This window comes from Octopus sinensis, unplaced genomic scaffold (genome assembly GCF_006345805.1).
Source record: "Octopus sinensis unplaced genomic scaffold, ASM634580v1 Contig11471, whole genome shotgun sequence".
Classification (NCBI taxonomy): Eukaryota; Metazoa; Mollusca; class Cephalopoda; order Octopoda; family Octopodidae; genus Octopus; species Octopus sinensis.
Window position 1 is genome coordinate 30,001 of NW_021832378.1, and position 23,997 is coordinate 53,997.

A 23,997-nucleotide genomic window follows, 5' to 3' on the forward strand; every position below is an offset into this window, starting at 1 on the left:
AAAGAGCCTGCCTTCATGTAGGTAGGAGAGGAAGTCTGGGTCAAGCCCCAAAAAGCACACTGCACATAGCAGTGGAGCAGTGGAACAGTGATGGCTGTTAATTCCAAAAATAATGTCTCTGTGGATGGAATGCTGTGTCATGTCTTGGATGTTTGCAGAATTGTCACTTCATTGGATGATGAAGGTGGAAGAGAGGAAGCAAGTGAAGCTCCATCGCTGCAGAGATCACACCAAGTGAGACCTCTACTTGGGTGAACGGCAGATTTCAACATGGAGTGAAGTGAGGAGGTGATTTTTGAGATCCGGGGGCCATGTAGGGATGGGGTGAACCAGAAGGAAAGGACAGTGATGCCAATGGCTGAGGGGCCCCCACTGGAAGAAGAAGAGGGAGTGATGAAGTGAAGGAAGTAAGACCAGTCTAGTCCTCTTTGCCCTCGGGGCAGTCGTGATGAATGGGTATGCGTGAATGTGAGGGTAAGACAGGGCTTTAGCAGTAGCCACTAGTGAAAGGCAACATGAGTAGGGTACGTCTTGGCTTTAACATAGCTGGACAGCCGACACTGAGGGGTCGGTGAACCTTGCTTTGTTCCTCACATTACAACTGCAAACCAATTTTGGTCTTGGAGGAGATGTGATATAGTTAATGACTTAGTAATTTTTTTAATTGACTTTGGAGAATTGAAAAGCAAGTCAATTGTGGTTTGCATTCAAATATGTTGTAAATACATATGTCATATAGTTCAGTTGGCACTAACATACTAAATGTAGTGGGCTATATTAACTAAAAAAAAAATATTAACTTGATGATTATTTCTTGTCAAAATAATCAAGGGGTATAAATCCATGAATTTAACTTAATTAAAAGAAGAATACAGCTAAGAATGTGTTTGATCTTTGACATCTAGAGACAAATTTGGATATGTTTTGTTCTTAAACAGAGCATAGTCTGTTATTGCTATATCTGAGACTGACTACAGAGTTACATAGGATTTTTATGAGTTGCATTGTAACTTGTAAAAAATTTCTATGGGAGAGGGATTCCCAGAGACACCAGAGTATAAAAAACAAACAGTTTAGTGGGCACTTACATACTGACTGCAGTGAGTCGAGAAATTCTAACGAATTAAAATTACATCTGCAGTGAGGGGGAAGAAAATCATTGTCTTAATAACTAGGGAGGAGATAATGGTGGAATTTAAATCCACAAAAATTAAATTAAGAATAATTAAAAATAGAATGTTGTAGAAAGTGAATCTGATCTTTGATAGCATAGTGACAGCCCCTAATGTATTTCAGTCTCATTAAACCTCATCAATGGAACTTAATTTAATCTGTACTGCCATTGTGATTGTATCAGGATATAAGAAAATGCATTCACTGTGTAATATTGTACAACACTATCATTTTTACTTACCCACAGTGGTTGTTGATGCTACATTGGTTGTTGTAGGCAAAGTAGTTGTTGTTATAGTATCTCGGTAACATTGTATACCAACATCTTCTGTGTGGTCACAGTCATGTTCACCCTTAGGATTTCCCTCACAAAATTCAATGCTATCTTCATCGCCAAAGCAATTGACCTCATCATACCAAATAATACCATTACCTTTTCCATAGGTACCTCCTGGCAAAGCAATACCTGATCTAGAAAGACATTAAGACATGGGATATAATAACAAAATCAGTACAAAATAACTAAAGGTGTAATAGAAACAAAGCCAAGATTTAAATAAACGGCACGTAAAAGAATCTTCCTTCTGTTACAAATAACTGTTCAAATTTACAAGGAACATTCTGAGACCATATGGCCAAGTGGTTAGAGAGTTGGACTCATGATAATAAGATTGTGGTTTCAGTTCCTGGACCAGGCAATGCATTTTGTTCTTGAGCAAAACCATTTCATGTTGCTGTAATCCACTTAGCTGGCAAAAATGAGTTAATCCTGCAATGGATCAGTATCCTGTTGAGGGTATTACACCACAGAATCTGGGAAACTAGCCCTATGACTCTATATGATTCAGGAAGGTTAGGGAGGTGTATGGCTTAATAGTATGGTTGTCAGATTCATGATTTTAAGATTGTGGTGTTCAGTTCCTGAAACAGACAAAGACTTCATTTTATGTTGCTCAAGTCCACTCAGCCAACAAAAATTATTTCTGTGATAGACCAGTGTCCTGTCCAGTGGAGAGTATGTATGCTAGAAAATCTGGGAAACTGGCTCTATGTATCTATATAACTTTGGAAGAAGCTTTACCCTTTTACTCAAAATAAAACAGTATAAAATAGTAATGATTAGATACAAATTAGACAAAGAAAGATATCAATTAAATGAACTGCTTACTTATATCCCAGCTGCCTGCAAACGACAATGGCATCTATGTTGTCAAAATTGTCATCACATATAGTACCAGTAATGTTATTGATGGTTATTTGAATCCTTCCATTACTAGGGTTAGTACCGTTGACTAATTTCACTGAAGCAGCTGTAATAAGTAACAGAAAAAAATAATTGCAGTGGTATCTTTAAATTATATGTAAATATATATCATGACTTCTGCACAATGCTCAATGCTCTGTGAACACTGTAAACGCTGTAAAACATGACATGGACATCTTGAAAACAAAGTTCAACCAAACTGTAATAATCTTTGGGTGTGTTTCAAGTGAGGATGATATCATGCAACTTCACATTTTTGAACAGGGCTTTAGGCTCAATTAAAATGGCTATATGAAGCTGCTAGAGACTGTGGGTAAACCCTGACTGGAGAGGATTGCTTTTCAAAGGTTATATGTATCACAGCAGAATTCAGTTCCTTGCCATACCTCCAGAGTCAGAAATAGTGTGGCTGTGTGGTAAGTAGCTTGTTTACCAGCCACATGGTTCTGGGTTCAGTCCCACTGTGTGGCACCTTGGGCAAGTGTCTTCTACTATAGCCTCGGGCCGACCAAAGCCTTGTGAATGGATTTGGTAGACGGAAACTGAAAGAAGCCCGTCGTATATATGTATATATATGTGTGCGTGTATGTTTGTGTGTCTGTGTTTGTCCCCCTAGCATTGCTTGACAACCGATGCTGGTATGCTCATGTGTCCATCACTTGGCGGCTCGGCAAAAGAGACCAACAGAATAAGTACTGGGCTTACAAAGAATAAGTCCCGGGGTTGAGTTGCTCGATTAAAGGCAGTGCTCCAGCATGGCCGCAGTCAAATGACTGAAACAAGTAAAAGAAAAAAAGAAAAAGAATTTCTATTACTTCACCAGCCCCATTTCCTGGCCACCTAATTTCCCTGATTGTAATGCATAAGGCATGGCTAAGAAAGACACCAACTGCTCACCCTGCAACACCAAGGTTGAGCTGGTTGCTAACATCAAGGATTTTCTCAGACACACTGTGAGGAATGTATGTTTCAAGTTCCAGTGCAATCTTGAGGCTGTGATAGAAGCTGAGAGTGGTTACTCTAAATAAAATGTTTTCTTCTAGCCATAATCAAAATGATATCTTTTCAGTTTTTAAAATTCTTTTATTTTTGGATGGGAGAGTGTTTTCTTTTCCTGCTATGCAAACTATCAAATTTAGCCTGAGCACCCCATGCGTGTGTGTGTGTGTGTGTGTGTGTGTGTGTGTGTTTGGTCACATAAGAGATGCAGCAATATCAGAGGAGGATTACCTGGGAACATGTACAATAAGCACTAAAAATGTACTGAAAATAAACTCCATTAAATGCCAGGTGGGTAAGCTAGAGATAGTTGATAGCTTCTGTTATCTAAGTGACAAAGTCGGTAGCAGAGGTGGATGCTCCAAGAGGGTAGCTGCAAGAATAAGAATAGGCTGGCCAAAGTTCAGAGAGCTCCTACCTCTGCTGGCAACAAAGGGCCTCTCCTTCAGAGTGAAAAGCAGATTGTATGATGCCTGTGTGCAAACAGTTGTGCTACATGACAATGAAACATGGGGTGTAACCACTGAGGACATGCATAGGCTTGAAAGATATGAAGCTAGTATACTCTGCTGGATGTGCAATGTCAGTGTGCAGTTATAACAAAGTATAAGTGTCTTGAGAGAAAAGTTAGGCATACGAGACATCAGATGTGGTGTGCAAGAAAGAAGACTACACTGGTATGGTCATGTGATGCATATGAACAAGGACAGTTGTGTAAAGAAGTGCCGATCTCTAACCATGGAGGGAACCTGTGAAAGAGGTAAACCCAGGGAGACATGAAATGAAGTGGTGAAGCATGATCTTTGAATGTTGGGCCTCATGGAGGCAATGACTAATGACTGAGACTTCTGGTGACATGCTGTGTTTGAGAAGGCCTGTCAAGCTAAGTGAAATTGTAGTTATGGCTAATGCCAGTGTCATGTAAAAGTGCACCTTCCAAGTGTTTGGCCTCATGGAGGCAATATGGCCAATGCCAGTGTTGCATAACTTGCACCTGTGGCTGGTGGCATGTGAAAAGCACCTTTCAATTGTTGGGCCTCACAGAAGTAATGACAAATGACCGTGACCTTTGGCAATATGCCACATGCTTGAGAAGAAAATCCATCAAACCAAGTGGATGCTGATGGCACATAAAAATCACCTGTTGAGATTGGGCCTCATGGAAGCAATGTGGTTGATGCCAGTGTTGCATAACTGGCACCTATGCTGGTGACACGTAAAAAGCACCTTTTGAGCATTGGACCACATAGAGGCAATGACAAATACCTTTGGTAATATGTCATGCTTGAGAAGAAGACTCATCAAATGATAGTCATGGCAGATACTCTTATCACGCAACTGGTACCTGTACCAGTGGGATGTAAAAGCACTTATTATACTCTTAGATATGTAGTAAAGTTTCTTTGTTTATTGTACAGGCAGTAGTTTGAAGTGTTCAGATACAAAAACCCGAGATGCAAAGGTATAAAAAATATATTGAGTTGAAACTGATATACATTGATCCATGGCAGAATATATATTTATTTAAATTGTTGAAATTCTCTGAAATTCCCCTGAACATTTTTTTATAACTATATAACTATATCTATAACTATAACTATATATATATATATATATATATCACGTGATCACGTGACCGACCAGACCTTCAGATGATGCTACACATCGCTGGTCACAATGCGCTTCACATTGTTTTAGCCTTAAATGACGCCACCCCGCTGGCTAAGCGAGCAGGCTAATATATATATATATATATATATATATATATATACTTTATTTAAAAGCAGCAGAAATATAACAAAAGCTGTTACTCAGAGTTTCATGTTCCCATTCTTGGGACAGTTTTGTTATGTACAAAGTTGGTAGGGTTTGTTATTACTTCAGTATGATTGTGTGTGTGAGACAGTATTTTCAAGTTAATGCTGAATAAAGTACTTTTTATTTTGATGTCCATATATTCTTGGAGAGTGATGTATCATTCTTGCTCTTTGGGTTATAAAAAGTGTGTGTGATGATTGTATCATATCTTGAGCAGGTTTGCTGAAGATCCTATATATGTAGATATAATAGCTGGTGTTGTGTTCATGGGTAGTGTTGCATTATAGATAATATTGCTTGAGAGACAATTTCCTTCAAAAGTACAGGATAAAGATGTTCTGAAATTGCCATTGTTATTATGTGTGTGATTTAGGTTTTCCCTTTTAAACAATTTTTGTTGGTTGTAATTAGCTGCAGTTTTTTTCAAAGTTGTTCTTTGTAGACAATGACAATTTTACAGTGTTTGTGTATTAGTTTGTAGTACTTGTGGTTAGGGTAGAAGTGTTTCTGCAATATTTTGAAAAATAATTTAGCTATTGGTGTGGAGACTTGCATGTTGAAGGGTGGGACTAAACCAAATGATTTTCCTTTTTCTATTCATACTTTTTCTTATTTATTGTGGGAAGTTTATTGTTTTTATATTGCACTTTTTCTTTGCAACCATTATTCTTGAGAGCTTCATTATATGGAGTTGCTATTTTATTTAGTATTTTTACATTTGAAGATAAAGGAGAAAGTTTTAGAAATATGTTCCTCATTAGGTTTTTAATAATGTTTTTGGGATGGTTGGATTGTCTATGTATATACTAGAGGAGTTAGAGGTGATGACTGGCAGTAAGAGAACGTGAAAGTAAAGTATACATGGAATAGTTGGTCCAATGTATGTATCGGCTTTGAAATTTTTCTATAAATCTATATAAAAGGTAAAATCATTTACATAGTGACCACATTCTTAGATATTGATGTAGTCTTCATTCTAAGATAAAACTTTTATACCTATTCTTTTACTTGTTTCAGTCAGAATACTGCGGCCATGCTGGAGCAACACTTTGAAGGGATTTTTAGACAAACAAATCAACCCCAGGACTTATTATTTAAGCTTAATACTTATTCTGTCGGTCTCTTTTGCTGAACCACTAAGTTACATAGACATAAACACACTGACACCAGTTGTCAAGCAGTGGTGGTGGGGACAAACACAGTCACAAAGACACATATATAGATATATACATATATATATATATATATACATATGACAGGCTTCTTTCAGTTTCTGTCTACCAAATCCATCCACTCATAAGGCTTCGGTCGGCTGAAGTCTATTGTAGAAAACACTTGCTCAAGGTGCCATGCAATGGGACTGAACCTGGTACCATATCAGCTACTTTAACCATTTTCATAAATGAAGAGAATAGATAATGTTTGTATGTTTAGATATCATAATTATACTCACTGCAATATTTTTCATCACTGTTATCACCACAATTATCAACTGTGTCACATATACGGTCTATTTCTAGACACTTTGAATTAGCACATTCAAACTGATTTGGGGGGCAGCCTGAAATATACAAAAAAAGCCCCATCAAAGTAATAAGTAAATTATTTCTTCAATATAGATAAATTTCAAAAATGTGATAACAAGTGGAGTTTATATATCATAAAAACATAAATATCTTATGTGTTAATAAATATTTTTAAAATATAGAGTTATTATACACAATTATATTTAATTTAAAATTGTGTTGATCTTTTTAAAGAATTTTGCACCTAATAATTCTGTATTAGTAGTATTGGTTTAGTAGAGTACATTTTAGCCAGTCGTCACTCGTGAGCAAATATGGCTTGGTAACATGTAGCATGCGTTCATTAATTGTTTTAGGTAGATACATAATGGTAAGCAGACATAGATACCTTCTCAGTGCTGTTACACTTAACCTAGGAGTCCAACCAGGATGTGAATGCTGAGGAAAGAGAAGGCTGTGCTGTTCTGGTTGGTATGCATTATAGTGTATACATTGGGAAAAAGTGAACCAAAGTGCCCAACTCAAGGATGCAACATACCACCCAGTCCAGGAACTGATCCACACAACCTTATGATTGTGGACTGAACACCCCTAACAACTTAACCATGTGTCTTCACATCATTGGTTGAGTATCTTTCCAAATACAAATGTAATGCAAATATTTTGATTATGTTTTCAGTTTGCTTATATTTCTGATATTATTTTGAATTTCACTAATGCTGTGTGGTCAGATCAGGCCATATTATCCATCTCAGTTCATAAGTTTACTTTTTGGAGCACAAAGACTAGCAATTTTTGAACCATTGATAAGCATATTGGCTTTATCTTTTGCTAACTTAGTATATGGAGGAGCTAGACAGAATTTCTAGACAAATGTGATTGTAAAACAGATTGTTATTGTTGTTTAGTTCTCAGGTCAGCCTTTATTGAGCAAACCTATAAACAGAGGTATTCCAACCTTGGTCATCCCATCTTTCACATATCTAGAATTATATTGTTCAACGTGGCCTTTTTTTTTATTAGTCAGGAGTGCTTTGGAGGAGATTTGGCTGCTATTTTTAACAGGTCAAGGCACTTTCATTGGCTAATAAAATAAGCATTAGTAGTATGTCAGTCATCATGCTGACTGAGACAAATAGTATATAATTCCTCTATATCTAACAAATTGCAATCTTTAGTGCTGTAAGGCAACAGCTTAACAATTTATCAACAGCAATCCTTTTAACAAATATATTAGCATAAGAACAAGAATCAGTAATGATTGCCCTATCAGATATTTAAACTACCCAGTTAGCTGCAAACCAATATAAGAGAGCCTCTACACAGATATTCAAATGGGATGATCATAGTCTGTGTGTCTATGATCCTAGGTTTGTTCAATCAAAACCAAGTATAGAAATATGTGGATGCAATAGAAGGTTTCTTTAAAGTCAGTCTCAGTAATCACAGGTCATCTTTTAAAATCCAAGTGAGACTTAATGTCACAACATTGGCAAAATACGTATGGCTATTGAAAGTAAATACTGAACATTACTGGAGATTTCTGGAGAAATTCAGACCTTTCCTCAATAGTAGTAGAAGGTGCAGACTTTGTTTAACAGAGAAAAGGATTATGTAGAAGAATACACTCCACCCAAGAGTCTACCTGAACTCTAAAAGCTAAGTATTTTCTTCTTGCCCTTACAAATATAGAAAATATATGTTGGTTAGTTCCACTGGTCAAAACCAGGAGTTAGCTCCTTTCCATTAGCAAACCTTTCACTATAAACAGCAAATTAATTGCCCCCACACCCTGCACTCATGCATACTCATGATCATGCATGCTCTTCAAAAATCTCCTGCCCATTGCTCTACTTCCTCTTTTAAGTGTCTTTTACTATAGCTTCAGGCCAACCATCTTGTGAAAGGATTTTCTAGAGAGAAACTGAAAGAAGCTTGCATGTGTGTGTGCATCTGGCTTGCCTTTCAGCCTGCAGGATGTCCAAAGCTTAGTGGAATTGCCAGTTTAGTTACTGACAACCCAACGATGCAGCAGATTGTATTAGATTACATGTTACCAGTGGAGCTCACGAGTGACCAGACACAACAGCCTTCCAATACTGTGTATATAGACTTAATCCAGCTATTTCTCCTGGAAAGTAGCTGTTTCTGCAGCAATCGTCAACAAATTGGTGTCTTTGGTGCAGAAAACACAGTGGCTGCACAGAGGATCGACATATTTTCAACAATTAGAAGGCACAACAGGTTCACTCAGCAGAGAACCATGAGAATGAGAATGTAGGCATGGCGTATCACATTACTGGGAGTGAGAGATCCCTCATCCTTGTCTGGAAACCAGTTTAGGAGAAGGAAAACTCTGATGTATAACCTGCAGCTCAATGGCAGCCAATAATGTTGTCTAGGTCTTTCTTTTGGGGTATTTGTTACCGTTGCTCAGAGAGTGGAATTGGTTGTGTACAAGGCCTCTCCTCACTTTAAAAAGCATCATGCACATGCATCAATTGGCATACCAACATTGTTGTCATCATTCACCTTTTTTTTCTTTACCTTTGGAAGGCTCTAAAAGGCAAACCACATTCAATGAAAATTAATAACAATAATAACAATTATATAATCAATGGCAACAGGGGCTCTGGAATAAACTGTGAAAGGGTCTGGCTTAGCAGATGTCCTGGGTTATTGTTGTTGGGATAATAGTAATAATGGTACACGCTCCCACGTGTCAAGTGGTATGTGCTAGTCGCTATAAACAAGGTGACATCAGTCAGTATAAAGAGAGCATATGAAATAGACATAGATAGTCGTGTCTTTACTGGTCTAACTAACTATACTGAAGTGGGCATTATAACAATCTGACATTAAAGATTACATCAGTGTTGACAAAGAATTAACAAACTCATGAGGAATTAACAAACTCACAAAAGTCTTTTTTGTGTGAATTTTACTGGAAAAAAAAATTGTTGGTCGGTTTGCCTGAGTTGTAAAAACAGCAACAACAGCAACTGAAAGAACAACAGCAGCAGCTGCAACTGCAAGAACAACAGCAGAAGCAACAACAATAACAATTACTATATTCAGCAACAAATGCTGCAATTAATGAAGAGTAAGTCATCAGGAAATGCCGAAAAAAATATTCTCACCAGATTATGTTCCAAACTCAATAACAGAGTTTAAGTATGAACCAGACAAAGGAAATACTGAACATCATTGGAGATTTCAAGTGTGGAAGCAAGGTCTAGAATTGAAGGGCCTTAGTGTCAATCTAGCAAAAACTAAAGTCTAAGTAAGTAGGAAGGCAGACAAATCACAAATCCCTTCAGGTAGATGGCCCTGCTCAATCTGTAGAAAAGGCATATGTAGAAACTCCATAAGATGTACCCAGTGTAAGCTATGGACACATAACAGGTGCAGCAATATTAGAGGAAGATTAACTGAGAAGATAGTTTTTGTGTGTGGCAGATGCACAGGGGCAATAAACACTGAAAATGTGCAGAAAACAGCTTTCATCACATGCCAGGGGGAAAAGCTAGAAGTAGTTGATAGCTTCCGTTACCTAGGTAACCAAGTCAGTAGCAGGGGTGAATGTTCTGAGAGTATAGCTGCTAGAATAAGAATAGCCTGAGCAAAGTTCAGAGAGCTCCTACATCTGCTGGTAACAAAGATCCTCTCACTCAGAGTGAAAGGTAGACTGTATGACACATGTGTGTGAACTGCCATACTATACAGCAGTGAAACATGGGCCGTAACTGCTGAAGACATGCATAAGCTTGCAAGAAATGAAGCTAGTATGCTCTGCTGGATGGGTAATGTCAGTGCATACATGACAGAGTGTAAGTGCCTTGAGAGAAAAGTTGGACATAAAAAGCATCAGGTGTGGTGTGCCAGAGAGACAACTGCACTGTATGTTCATGTGTTGTGTATGGATGAGGACAGCTGTGTGAAAAAGTGTTAGACCCTAACAGTGGGGGGAACCTGTGGATGAGGTAGACCCAGGAAGACCTGGGATGAGGTGATGAAACACGGCCTTCAAATGTTGGGCCCCACGGAGGCAATGACAAGCGACTGAGACATTTGGAGATATGCTGTGTTTGAGAAGACCTGGAAAACCGAGTGAGACCAGTGTCACATAACCAGCCCATTTAAGAGTAGCCTTCAATCATTGGGCAATATACTGTGCTTGAGGAGACTTGTTGAGTCAAGTGAAATCATTGTCGCAGCCAATGCCAGTACCACCTTACTGGCACCTGTGCTGGTGGCATGTAAAAAGCACCATTTGATTGTGATCAATGCCAGTCCCACTGGACTGGTCCCTGTGCAGGTGGCACATAAAAGGCACCATTTGAGTGTGGTCATTGCCAGTGCTGCCTGACTGGTCCTGTGCTGGTGGTATGTAAAAAAAGCACTGTTCGAGTATGGTCATAGCCAATGCCACATGACTGGCTCCCATGCCAGTGGAACATAAAAAGCACCCACTAAACTCTCAGAGTGGTTGGCATTAGGAAGGGTATCCAGCTGTAGAAACCTTGCCAGATCAGACTGGAGTCTGATGCGGCATCCTGGTTTGCCATCCTCAATCAAACTGTCCAACCCATGCCAGCCTGGAAATCAAATGGTAAACAATGATGAGGATGATGATGATGATGATGATGATGATGAATGGTTCTTACTTGGACACAAACCCACAAGTTTTGGAGAAGGAAATTCAACTGACTTCATTATTTTTACTGATGATTATTTTCTGTTGGAAATAAAATAAGCACCAGTCCACTCACTTCAATTCACTCGCTAATGAGTAAAATTAATATCCAGTATGAGTGATAGGAAGAAGCATAAGAGCATTGTAGTTCACTAGAAGCATTGTAATATTGAAGAATATAAAAAGAGAGAAAATAGACAGCTTTTGACAATGTGGAAAGTTTAATAAAACCTTTATATTTCAGGCACAAAGGCCCATCTTCAGAAGAAAAGAACAGTCTAAGAAAAGTCCAGTTATGTAGGATTTCTTAATCCATTCTAACTTCCCAGCATTTATGTAACAGCAGCAATTGTTCTCCAAACGTAGGTATAATCAATGACCCATGCTTTGGTGTAAACAAACAAACATCCAGCTATTGCTATAAGCTACTCACCATTCTTAGTGTGATGGTATTATATCAGCAGTAGTAGTAGTAATGCCAGCCGCTCTTTAAGTGTTGACAGCTGACCGAGTGTTGGTATAAACAAATCTCGGATGCTGTTGTAGGCCATTCACTGGATCAACTCCAATCAACTGTTAATTTTCAGGTTGAAGTGGTGGATCAGCAGAGCCTCTTTTATAGGTAAATTTTTGGTGTTAGTCTCAGAGGCTAAATTGGAGGCATCTATCTCCTTAGTGGTATTGCTACATCTGGTCAGATGTTTGCAGAAGGAGCTTGTTTCAGTTGCTAAACATTCAAAATTGCTTGGTAAAAAGTCTGCATTTTCATCCAGGATGCACATGTTACTCAGTTCCTAAAGACACTTGGGGGCCAACGAATATCCTACATCTGTCTCTAACTCCACACAAAAACATAGACCAGCTAAACATTCCAAGACATATCTCTCTAAAGCCTGTTTCCTGAAGATTTCCCACTTCAGTGAGAAACCACCTCCATTATCTACAAGGCTGCCTGCAGGGAAATATTCACAGGCCCATTCAGGACCATCCCTATGTGAACACCTATTAATATCCCTGAACCCTAACAAACTGCCCCATTCTTGACTCTAACATGTGTTTACGTACATGCATGATACACCTAATACAATGCTCCAGATGTGACAACTACATACATCAGTAGCATAACATGACCACTCAAGGTCTGAATTGAGGAGCCTATCATCACAAACACATCCTCCTTCAGCAAATACCTAGCCAGATGTGGAAACACCACCAAGGAGATAGATGCCTCCACATTAGCCTCTGAGAACGGTTGGTTGGCATCCTTTTTGTCTCAGGAGACAATGGAGTTGCACATAAAATAATCTAGTCCGGCTTTTACATTTCATCTCCTAATACATTTCCTGCTGTGGCTGTGTAGTCCTATCCTGGACAAACACTCCCTCTAGCAGGTGCCACAAATATGGCGAAGACTGTTCCTGGCTGGTTGTAATGTCATAGTTTCTTGTTGATGTCTTTTCTTGTCTTTCCATTTCTCCCCTCTCTCTCTGTCACTCCTTTGTATTCCCTCTTTTACAGTACGTCGCCAATCTCCACGGTTGCTGGCAACTGCTTCCCAATTGCTAATATTGATGTTGCAGGCCTTCATGTCCCTTTTGCAAACATCCTTGTAACGTAAGAATGGTCTTCCCACAGACCTAGTACCCCTAGCCTCTGAGAATAACACTGGCAATTTACTTATAAAGAGGCTCCGTGATCCACTGCTTCAACCCAAAAATTAACAGTCGATAGAAGTTGAACTGGTGGCTCCTAAGACAGCATCCGACAGATAGTGAATGGCCTACAACAACAACAACTGAGAGTTGTTTACAAAGGTTACACCAACACTCAGACAGCTGGCAACACTTAAAGGGCAACTGTCACTATTACTACTGATATAATGAATCACACTACAAATGGGGAGCAGTTTATAGCAACAGCTGGGTGTTTGTTGTTGGTTTACACCATAGGTCCTCAAAGTGGGTGCTACTGCCCTGCCCCACAGAGGGTCCAGGTGGGAGCTTGATGTCTAAGGGGGTTGTGCAGCGAGGGGTTATAGAAAAAGGAGGCATTAGAAGGAAGGCTGTGGATTGGGTGATACTATGAATTTATATTATAGTATTGTGTACAAATTATATTATATTAAATATCAAATGACACATAGTATATATAAATTAGTAAAATATAAAATATTTATTTATACATAAAAATAGGGGTGGGAGAGCTGAGGGTATTATATGGCCATGAGGTGGGGGCAGTGCCCCAGAAAGTCTGAGAACCTCTGGTTTACACCATAGCGTGAGACAATGATTATACATACACTTGAAGAGTGACTGGTGACTGTTGCTGTTACATAAACACAGAAGAGTTTGAATGGATTAACAGTTCCTACATCACTAGACACACCTTAGACTGTTCTTTTCTTCTGAAGATAGACCTTTGCAACTGAAACAGGAAGACACAATTTAATGTAATTCAATTCGACTTATTTGATACAAGAGCTTCTCTTATAAGGATAGTGTACAAATTTTTATACAATGCAAAAACAATCTTACCTTTGTCTAATTTACAAATGACGCTAGCAGTCTCATGTCTTTTGCAGTTGTGCTGACGCCATGGACTTTTGGGACAGTCTAACAAGCTTGTTTCATTTCCTATACATTCAACATTGGTTAGTAAGAAGTTTGCATTTCCAGGTCCAAAATTGGAAAAAGGAATAGCTTTGACTGCAGCTCTAATAAGTAGACAAAAAAGAATATATATATATGTGTGTGTGTGTATATACATATACATACACACTAGCACGCACGCACTCACACACCCACACACACACACACACACACACACACACTCAACCCATGCTAGCATGGAGAATGGACGTTAAACGATGATGATGATGATGATGATGTATATGTGTATCTGAATTTGTGAAGGTGCATGACCTAGCTGCAAGGGTGTAGCAATCACAATCACAAGATATGGTTTCAATTCCTGGACTGGGCAGTTTATTGTGTTCTTATGTAAAACACTTCATTGCACGGTGCATTAGGACACTCAGCTGTAAAAGAGTAATTTTGTGACAGTCTGGTGCCCCATTCAGGGGTAGTGATGTGACTGCGACCACTTATATGGCATGGTAACCAGGTAACCAGAACTAGGAGTCCTTAGACTTGAGATAATGTTTACTTATAGTCAGACAGGTTGACAGGCAGACAGACAGACAGACAGACAGACAGACAGACAGATAGATAGATAGATAGATAGATAGATAGATAGGTAGATAGATAGACAGACAAAGAGATAGACAAATAGATAGATAGATAGATAGATAGATAGATAGATAGATAGATAGATAGATAGATAGATAGATAGATAGATAGATAGATAGATAGATATGTTTCTTTATTAGCCACACAAGGCTGCACACAGACGGAACAAATTACAAGGTAGAGCTTTTCTTTTTGGGATAAAAAAAGGGGGGTTGCTTTTCGATCAAAAGGCATCGTAAAAGGAAAGAAAGAGAAAAGCAAAAGCAAAAAAAAAGTGGGGTAATAGAAATAAAAGGAAAAAGAAAAAATCAATCAATAGGGATCGTTATCACAGAAATGTCAATATAAAGTGTAAAGGGGAAGACAGGTGAGGTTTACACGTGGAAAGAGAAGCCTACAGAAAAGACCACGGTAACCTCGGTCAATAAAGTCACATGTTACATTTTTTTTTACAAATAAGTAACTCTCTGTATCAAATTTTTAGATAGATAGATAGATAAAGAGATAGAAAGACAGACAGGCAGATAAATAGATAGATAGGGAGATAGACAGACAGACAGATAGATTGATAGATAACACTTTCACAATTATTTTAGTCATAATGGTTTGCTTAGCAAATCTTTAGTCTGTACATGTTATGCTATATCAATTTTGCAATGCTCAGAATTTGACTCTCTAATATTTGATAATTATAATCTCATAACAAGAGCATTCAGGGATCTCCACCAAGGCAACACCGACGTCCTCTCAACAATTAGCTGGAGACGACTTTTGAAATGAGAATATCTGAGATAAACTCGACTGCTCTCACAAATGAGAATACTAAAAATGAACTCAACTGCTCTCAAAAATTAAGTAAAGAGAAACAGGAAAAATAATCCAGAATCCTTGTCTGGTACTGGATTGATCCCAAAATCTAATTGGTTTGTGCCAGTCATGAGGCCAAACATCCCTGAAAGTTTGTTTCAAATCCATCCAGCAGTTCTTGAGATATCTTGTCCACAGGCAAACAAACATGAATGAAATCAATACCTTCACTAAGGCGGAGGTAATAATAGAATTTCTATCATAGCACACAAACTATAATGAAGTACCTATTTATACATAATAAGAGTTCAGATCCTGCTATGAAAGCAATAATCCCAACTAAAAGAGAGATGTTGTTGTTATTGTTATAATCAAACACTTTTACACCATTACAGAAAGATGTCATAAAGATTTTAAAATCCATGTGATTCAATTTTTTCTGGATTTCATAAAAAGTGGATATGCTGGAGTAGTTCCTTATAGAAGTTTCCAAGCCTTTAGAAAAACTATTTCTCAGCACCTCAGGATTAAAAAAATACATTTTACAGTTTCAAACTTCTTTCATTCCATGTAATTGTAAGTAGTGTCAACTTAGAATACAAATTTACACATAATGGACTGGGCTGCAAAATTTTACCTATTTACTTCTATCTTTGATCACACTGTTTACATAGACATATTTTTTTTTTGTGAAATGTTGTGACTTACAGTACTGGCTCTGAATTCTAAAGAAAATCTATAATCATAAAATCAAAGTTAAAGCACTGTTAACACATAGTAGGATACAGCATTATACTTAATTTTTGTTTGTTTTTGTGTCAACAAAACAAAATAATGTACCCTTGCAAGCAATAAAATAAATATACCAGTTGCCAGCAATGTGTTTAATATATAAATTGGTCTATCCAATTATGTTACATCATCATCATCATCATCATCGTTTAACTTATTAATAAGCACAAGGCCTGAAATTTTGAGAGAGGGGAGAAGTTGATTACATTGACCCCAATGTTTGACCGGTACTTAATTTATTGACCTTAAAAGGATGAAAGGCAAAGTTGACCTTGGTGGAATTTAAACTCAGTGCTTAAAGACGAATAAATTGCCATTATACATTATACCTATTTCTTTACTACCCACAAGGGGCTAAACACAGAGAGGACAAACAAGGACAGACAAACGGATTAAGTCAATTATATCGATCCCAGTGCGTAACTGGTACTTCTTTAATCGACCCCGAAAGGATGAAAGGTAAAGTTGACCTTGGCGGAATTTGAACTCAGAACGTAGCAGCAGACGAAATACCTATTTCTATTTCTTTACTACCCACAAGGGGCTAAATTCAGAGAGGACAGACAAATGGATTAAGTCAATTATATCGACCCCAGTGTGTAACTGGTACTTATTTAATCGACCCCGAAAGGATGAAAGGCAAAGTTGACCTCGGTGGAATTTGAACTCAGAATGTAGCAGCAGACAAAATACCGCTAAGCATTTCAACCGGTATGCTAACGATTCTGCCAGCTTGCCGCCTTCAGCAATTTATTAATGATACCAATTGTGACCTCTCCCAAAGCCTAGGAGAAAAATTTAAGAGAAAGAAACCATGCAACAATGAGGACAAATCTACCGAACTCTTGTACAACATCTACGGGAGCAAGATAACTTTGAGAGAATGATATTAAGATACATATTTATTCGTAATTCATTCTGGCAGATCCAAACATGAATATGCTAATCACTGTTGTATTTCATCAGATGAATGTTTATTTCATGAATTAGGAGCGAATATATAAGTCATCATTCTGATTCTCACTGTTGAACTGTCCACGATAATTTGTTATTGGTTGGCAAACACTAGCAGACATAATCAAATAATTTGCTTGCTGAATTTATAAACAAGAGCCACAGACTCTTGTTAGATTCATTAGACTAGGGTAACTTTAGCTGATGAGACACAATGATGATGAAGCACCAGGTGTCTTAAAGTTCTCTTACATTAATGAATCAAGTGTATTCTGAACACACATATGTTTGAAAGAAATTCTCCATTGACAAAATACTACAGTGATTAGCATATTCATGTACGAATCTGCCAGAACAAATCAAGAATAAATATGCTAGTCATCATTTTGATATTAAATTAACCATTCTGGATTAATTTTTTTTTTACAGTAAGTGATGCAGGAGTGGCTGTGTGGTAAGTAGCTTGCTTACCAACCACATGGTTCTGGGTTCAGTCCCACTGTGTGGCACCTTGGGTAAGTGTCTTCTACTATAGCCTTGGGCCGACCAAAGCCTTGTGAGTGGATTTGGTAGACAGAAACCGAAAAGAAGCCTGTCACATATATGTATGTATATATATATATATATATATGTGTGTGTGTGTGTGTGTGTGTGTGTGTGTATATGTTTGTGTGACTGTGTTTCTCTCTCCAACATCGCTTGACAACCGATGGTGGTGCGTCTCCGTAGCTTAGCAGTTTGGCAAAAGAGACCGATAGAATAAGTACTAGGCTTACAAAGAATAAGTCTTGGGGTCGATTTGCACGACTAAAGGCGGTGCTCCAGCATGGCCACAGTCAAATGACTGAAACAAGTAAAAGAGTAGAAGAGAGTAATCATTCAGTTTTGTATCAAATATTGCGTGATTGGTAACTAACATATCACTATTTCTGTCCTAAATTTATTACATATCTTGTACTATTGCATCTTGAATGAATGTTGGTTACTTACGTGTATCCAAGCATACGACAAACAACGTTAGCATCCTTTATGTCCCACTTGTCATCACACACAACACCCCATTCATTAAGATATTTTATCTCTACTCTTCCAGAATGTTCTTCTCCATCTGCAAGTCGAATCTCAAGCGTTTCAGGAACCCCTGTTGTTTTGAAAATAAAAAAATGCCAATACAATGCATAAAAAATATAAAATAATGAATGCATCTTATAATATGTATGGGTGTGTGTGTTTGTGTGTGTGTGTGCTACTTGTTTCTGTCAGTGTGCAAGAGAGGAAACTTCTCTGGTTTGGTCACATGATGCAGATAAATGAAGACAGTTGCATAAAGAAATGTTGAACACTTAAAGTGGATGGAAGTTGTGGATGAAGGAGACCCAGGAAGATATGGGATGAAGTATTGAAGGCTGATCTCAAAACTCTGTGCCATTCAAAAGATATGACAGAGGACTGCGGTATGTGGCACATTGCTGTACTCAAGGAAACCCATTCTCCATAACAGAATTGGTATTGTTTTCTACTCTAGGCACAAGGCCCCAAATTTTGGGGGAGGGGCCCAGTCAATTAGATTGATCCTAGTATGCAACTGGTACTTAATTTTATTGACCCCCAAAAGGTGAAAGGTAAAGTCGACCTCAGCAGAATTTGTACTCAGAATGTAAAGACAGAAGAAATACTGCTAAGTATTTCGCCCGGCATGTTAATATTTCTGCCAGCTTGCTGCCTTACAACAGAATTGGTATTGTAAAACCAAGGTGCCATGTAAAATGTACCGATGTAGGTGGTGGCACCATGTAAGAAGTATCCAGTATACTCTGTAAAACGGTTGGCATTAGGAAGGGCATCCAGTTGTGGAAACCAAGACAGCATAGAAAACGGATGTTAACTGATGATGACAAGGATGATGATGATGAATATATATATATATATATATAAAGAGAAAGAAAGAGAGAGAGAGAGTGTGTGTGTATGTGAGTGTGTGTGTGTGCAAGAGAAAGTGAGATAGATAGATAGATAGACAGACAGGCAGACAAACAGACAGATACACACAGCCGTACATATATATTCATAAAATATTACATACCACAGTCTTGTTCATCAGAAAAATCATTGCAGTCATCCCTTCCATTACATTTTTCTTCCCCTGGAATACATCTTCCATTGTCACATTGGAAGTCTGTGGAAGTGCAGTTTTCTACAAGAATCAACACCATAAAAAAAAAAAAAATTAAAGGAAAAGTATAAACAGACACAGTAATAAACATTTGGACACCAGTTAATAACAATAACTGAAAAGTTTAAAAACAGAACTTTAAGGCAAGATGTATTAAATTCAAACTTCATCACTGACACTGTATTCTACTCACAGATATAGACTTTATGATTATAGTTTTAATTCATCTTGCTGAAAATAAGTATAACTCCTGTTCCTTGGTTGAGTACGTCATTATTCTAAGAAGGACATTCAGCTATAAAATTTATTGTTCCATTAATTCTATGAATTCAAAGTTTGGAATTGCAGTTTGTAACTTGTACATTGGCTTCTATCTGGAGTTAAAGATGGGTTCCACACTTGGTTTATAGAATTTATTTTGCAATTTTCAATAATAGGAAATTCTAAGTCAACTTCATTAAATTTAGATAATTAAGGCAACAAACTAAATACCATACAGCTAAGCTGAAACTCACCCTAATTAACCCACATATTTTTATGATTCTTTTATACATATTTTTTGTCTTGTTTCTGCAGTTTCCTGCTCAACTGTGAAGTGGGAGTGGATCTTGTTTTTGTCAGTCAAATAAACTGGAATAAGTAGTGATTTGTTCATAGCTCAGAAACAGAAACCAATTCTGGTTTCAGGAATTAAGAACATTCCTACTCTATATTTAAATAAAATTACAACCAGAAATTTAGTTAAAATACTTTTTATAAAAATCTGTTTATGGTACAAGACAAAAGATACTGCTTCATCTACATTGTTGAAGCTTGGCAAAGTAACAAGATAGGCATTGCTTGGTATTTACATGGTAAAATGGTAAGTGTTGGGAGAAAAGAAGTTGCAGAAATTTTTCAGTTTCTGAACCAACACAAAATGTCATTTGGAGAAAGTGCAAGGTTTCTTCCTGGTCGAATGCAAATTTTTAGAATGAGTGTAGACCATACTGTGGAGTGTTATAATCTTCAACAATAACCACAATTACCACCAGTCACAACCAATTCAATCATTCTCTAATGCTCAACTAAGCAACTCCTTAGTCCTTCAGTATTAAATCTCAGTCTTTTAGACAGATATTTTCTGAAGTCAAGATGCAAAAGACATTTTCTGTTGTAAAACACAACTTCTAGAAAATATATTTCATTCTGAATACACATAAACAGTTGCTGATGTATTGAGAAAATAATGATTAACTTTTCTTTTACTTAACTCTTTTGTTGCCATATTTCGGTTGAAATAAACTGCCTTTATTTCAATTAATTTCATTAAAAACAATGAATTTACAGCTGAAGTTTGAAGCAGAAATTAACATGTGATTTTAATGGCAGACATTAATTTAAATCATATTAAAGCAGGAATAGAACCAGGAGTAGTTTTGGGCAGGTTAGTATTGAAAGAGTTTAGCTCAATGTTAATTACTGAATATGTTCCCTGGTAACAATGAAGAATCAAAGATGGCCTTACGTGAAAGTACATAATAAGATCCACTGGAAAGTGGTCTAATGCTAAAACTCTTTGTTGTATCAAACAACTTGCATTGCTTGCCATTCTCACGATAATGGAATGCTTTACAGACAAACTCTCGATGATATAAACAAGTTCTGGCACACTGAAGATAGAAATTCAGAAATATTTTCAAAAAAATTTATCTCAAGAAGTGTAGCAGTAATATAATTTTGATAAATTTTATAGAAAACATATTAAAACAAGAGTAGAGTAAAATCTTTTCTACTCTAAGCACAAGACCCGAAATTTTGGGGAGGGGGCCAGTCGATTAGATCGACTCCAGTGCACAACTGGTACCTAATTTATTGACCTTGAAAGGATGAAAGGCAAAGTTGACCTTGACAGAATTTGAATTCTGAACATAAAGACAGATGAAATACTGCTAAGCATTTTGCTTGGCGTGCTAATATTTCTGCCAGCTCGAGAGTAGAGTAGAATGATTTAATGTAGTAAAAAGATAATCAAAACACATTATTTGGAGTGTTTAACAATCTTGATAAAGCTGACAGAATTTTAAAATATTTTTCAGGGGTTTATTAAATTAGTAGCCACTATATTGGAATAACATAGTTGAGGCACATAAAAATTGATAATAAAACTTATGTTACCCAATTACAGTTAGCTACTAATTTATTTATAGGTTTGTTGATCCTTTCACAAATCATAGACCATTGGGTCCATGAATTAGACATAGGCAATCTTTTTTGAGAAGCAGGCTGCGTGAAACATGACTCATCATCAGGTGAACCACAATACTGAAAAACTGTTAGGCATGCCATCCAGAAAGACATCCTTCAGAGCCATAATTTGCAATCACTCTCATAGATCATTGGTTTGTGAAGTGTTAACTTTTGTCACAAAGGCCTGATGCTCATTCTCCAGTCAAGTTATACAAAGCTAGCAGGACTAAGTGTTTTACCTATAGATAGTAAAACACCCGCAGTAGACTATGAATTCACAATCAATTAGATTGATACCTGCACTATTTGCTATTTTTCATTTTTCCTTTATTGAAACATTATTCAACAAATTAGAAAACTAGAATCTTGAGATCAAATGTAGGCTGGAGGTTATAAATACACTGATTGGGTAAGTTGTAGTCTGTAGTATGACGTAAAAAATGCATGTCTTTTAACAATTGCCCTTCAAATTAATATCCCATATCTTTCATTTGATATAAAGCATACTTTATTAGTTTGACTATATATTAAATGAGTTATCACTAACGTATTTCACAGTATAAATAGTATGAGGATCTTATAGATATACCATCTACGTTGGAGAGAATTGGAAACATCTTGCTTGTGCAAGTGCAGTCAGTTGAAAACTGTGCACTACTTTAATTGAAATCCTAGCTGTTCAGCACATATGCTTTTAATAATGGTTCATTTTTGTATAGATTCAAAGCCTTATTGTTAAGGGAGAACATCTATAATTGAACAGACCTACTACACCCTGGTAATTAGCCAAAAGATGAGATGTGCAGTTATATGACACTCTGGTCTTTTGACTGAATGACTACATGTGACAAACTAAGTAGATTGATGACACCCTCGTAAGAGTTTCTGAATAAGACACAGTAAAGTATCCAGTTTAACATTCTACTGTTTTGCAAACCTGTATTACTGTAAGTGTCTTGAAAACAAACTTCAAGCATATATGACCTTTTGTCCAATGAAGTTAGTTGTAGATAACTTACATTGAAGCTAGCAGTATAACTAAAAATCTAATACAGATATATAACTATTGATTCTGTTTGTCAAAAGTATATGGGCTCTAGCACATTTTCAATTAAGAAAGAGAAAATTGAAGAAAATAATAAGTGAATTTACAGTCTCCAGTGGTATGCGAACATACACTTCCTTTGGAAATGAATCGATGATGAAGTTTGTATCTTGTTTCTCAAAATTGTCAAGTGTGTAATCTAATAAAAAAAGAAAGAATATTTTATGATTGCTATTGTTCAGTGTTAATTCATACTAGAGTTGATTAAAAATATATTCTTAGGCGTATTTTAAAATTAAATGTAAATAAAAATATGAAGGACATACTAAAGAAACAAAATGGCTTGAGTAAGGAGGATGCCCCAAACCAGTCAAAATGGCTAAATAGTGTGAGGGCGGTTGTTATGGCATTGTGGTAGATCCAGCCACCCTCATTAATGGGGACAAAACCCAGATTTAAAACACTGGATGATGATGGTGGTGGTGATGATGATGATGATGATATTAAAGAAACAATATGTAGTTGTTAGCCTTGGTCATATTCCTCTTAAAGGATAATTTGCTTTAACTCTAAACTATATTTCATTTTCTGATATTTTGAATATACTTTTTGCTGTTTATTCAGATTAATCCTGCTTCTAAGAGTTAATTAGGTTGTTTGTTTCCAGAAGTCAGTTGCTATGATAAAGGGGTAAAGGACATCATGGAAGGGGTGAGAAAGGAAGATCCTGTGAGAGGGAGTTGGTATGTGATGCTAGTAGCTAAGCAACGACAGTTTTAGAGATAGATGTTGAGATAGAGGATGTGACCTAAGTGAAGAAAAAAGACGATTACAACCACATCAGCTGAATTAAATGCCATGTTGAATGGTGCAAGTTTGGCTCTGAGGTAGGGGTTGCATGATATTCGAGGGGATAAATAATTATTAGTGAGAAAAGATTTTGAACAAAAGAAATTGTAGAAATGATCGTCTTGGGACATCTGAGAATTCCCAAAGATTTGACTTCTGAAGTTGACCAGAGGCTGCAAGCTTTTTTTCTGTCCTCAGTGAAGGATAAGGCAGATGTTCTTACCTCAGAGGGTTTAGAGAAAGAAGGGAGTTGCAGTGTGCTTCTTAGGAAATCTAGAAATGAAAAGAATGTACAGCATGCATCATAAGGGTGGATAGGACTTAATTTTTGGCCAGAAAATTTGGCCCTGATGTCACTATGCAGCACAGGAAGGATTCTGGTGGAAGACACCTGGAAACAATTGGTAGCTGATATGTTATTCTG

The 23,997-nt window shown here is 37.1% G+C and overlaps 1 protein-coding gene across 4 annotated transcripts in view; it reads right to left on the bottom strand.

Annotated features, from left to right (window-relative positions):
* The window catches only part of LOC115228951 (serine protease svh-1-like), an 88,910-nt gene that overhangs the window by 22,042 nt on the left and 42,871 nt on the right, over positions 1 to 23,997 (bottom strand). For 3 of the 4 annotated variants that reach the window (XM_036499057.1, XM_029799396.2, XM_029799395.2), the window contains exons 18-25: positions 22,832 to 22,923; positions 20,958 to 21,102; positions 19,361 to 19,471; positions 18,268 to 18,418; positions 14,011 to 14,189; positions 6,708 to 6,815; positions 2,342 to 2,483; positions 1,415 to 1,644 (exon numbers count right to left, since the gene is read on the bottom strand). In XM_036499057.1, the coding sequence (XP_036354950.1) occupies positions 1,415 to 1,644; positions 2,342 to 2,483; positions 6,708 to 6,815; positions 14,011 to 14,189; positions 18,268 to 18,418; positions 19,361 to 19,471; positions 20,958 to 21,102; positions 22,832 to 22,923 (1,158 nt within the window). The remainder of the gene's footprint in view (positions 1 to 1,414; positions 1,645 to 2,341; positions 2,484 to 6,707; positions 6,816 to 14,010; positions 14,190 to 18,267; positions 18,419 to 19,360; positions 19,472 to 20,957; positions 21,103 to 22,831; positions 22,924 to 23,997) is intronic. The other variant, XM_029799397.2, reaches the window with a different exon arrangement.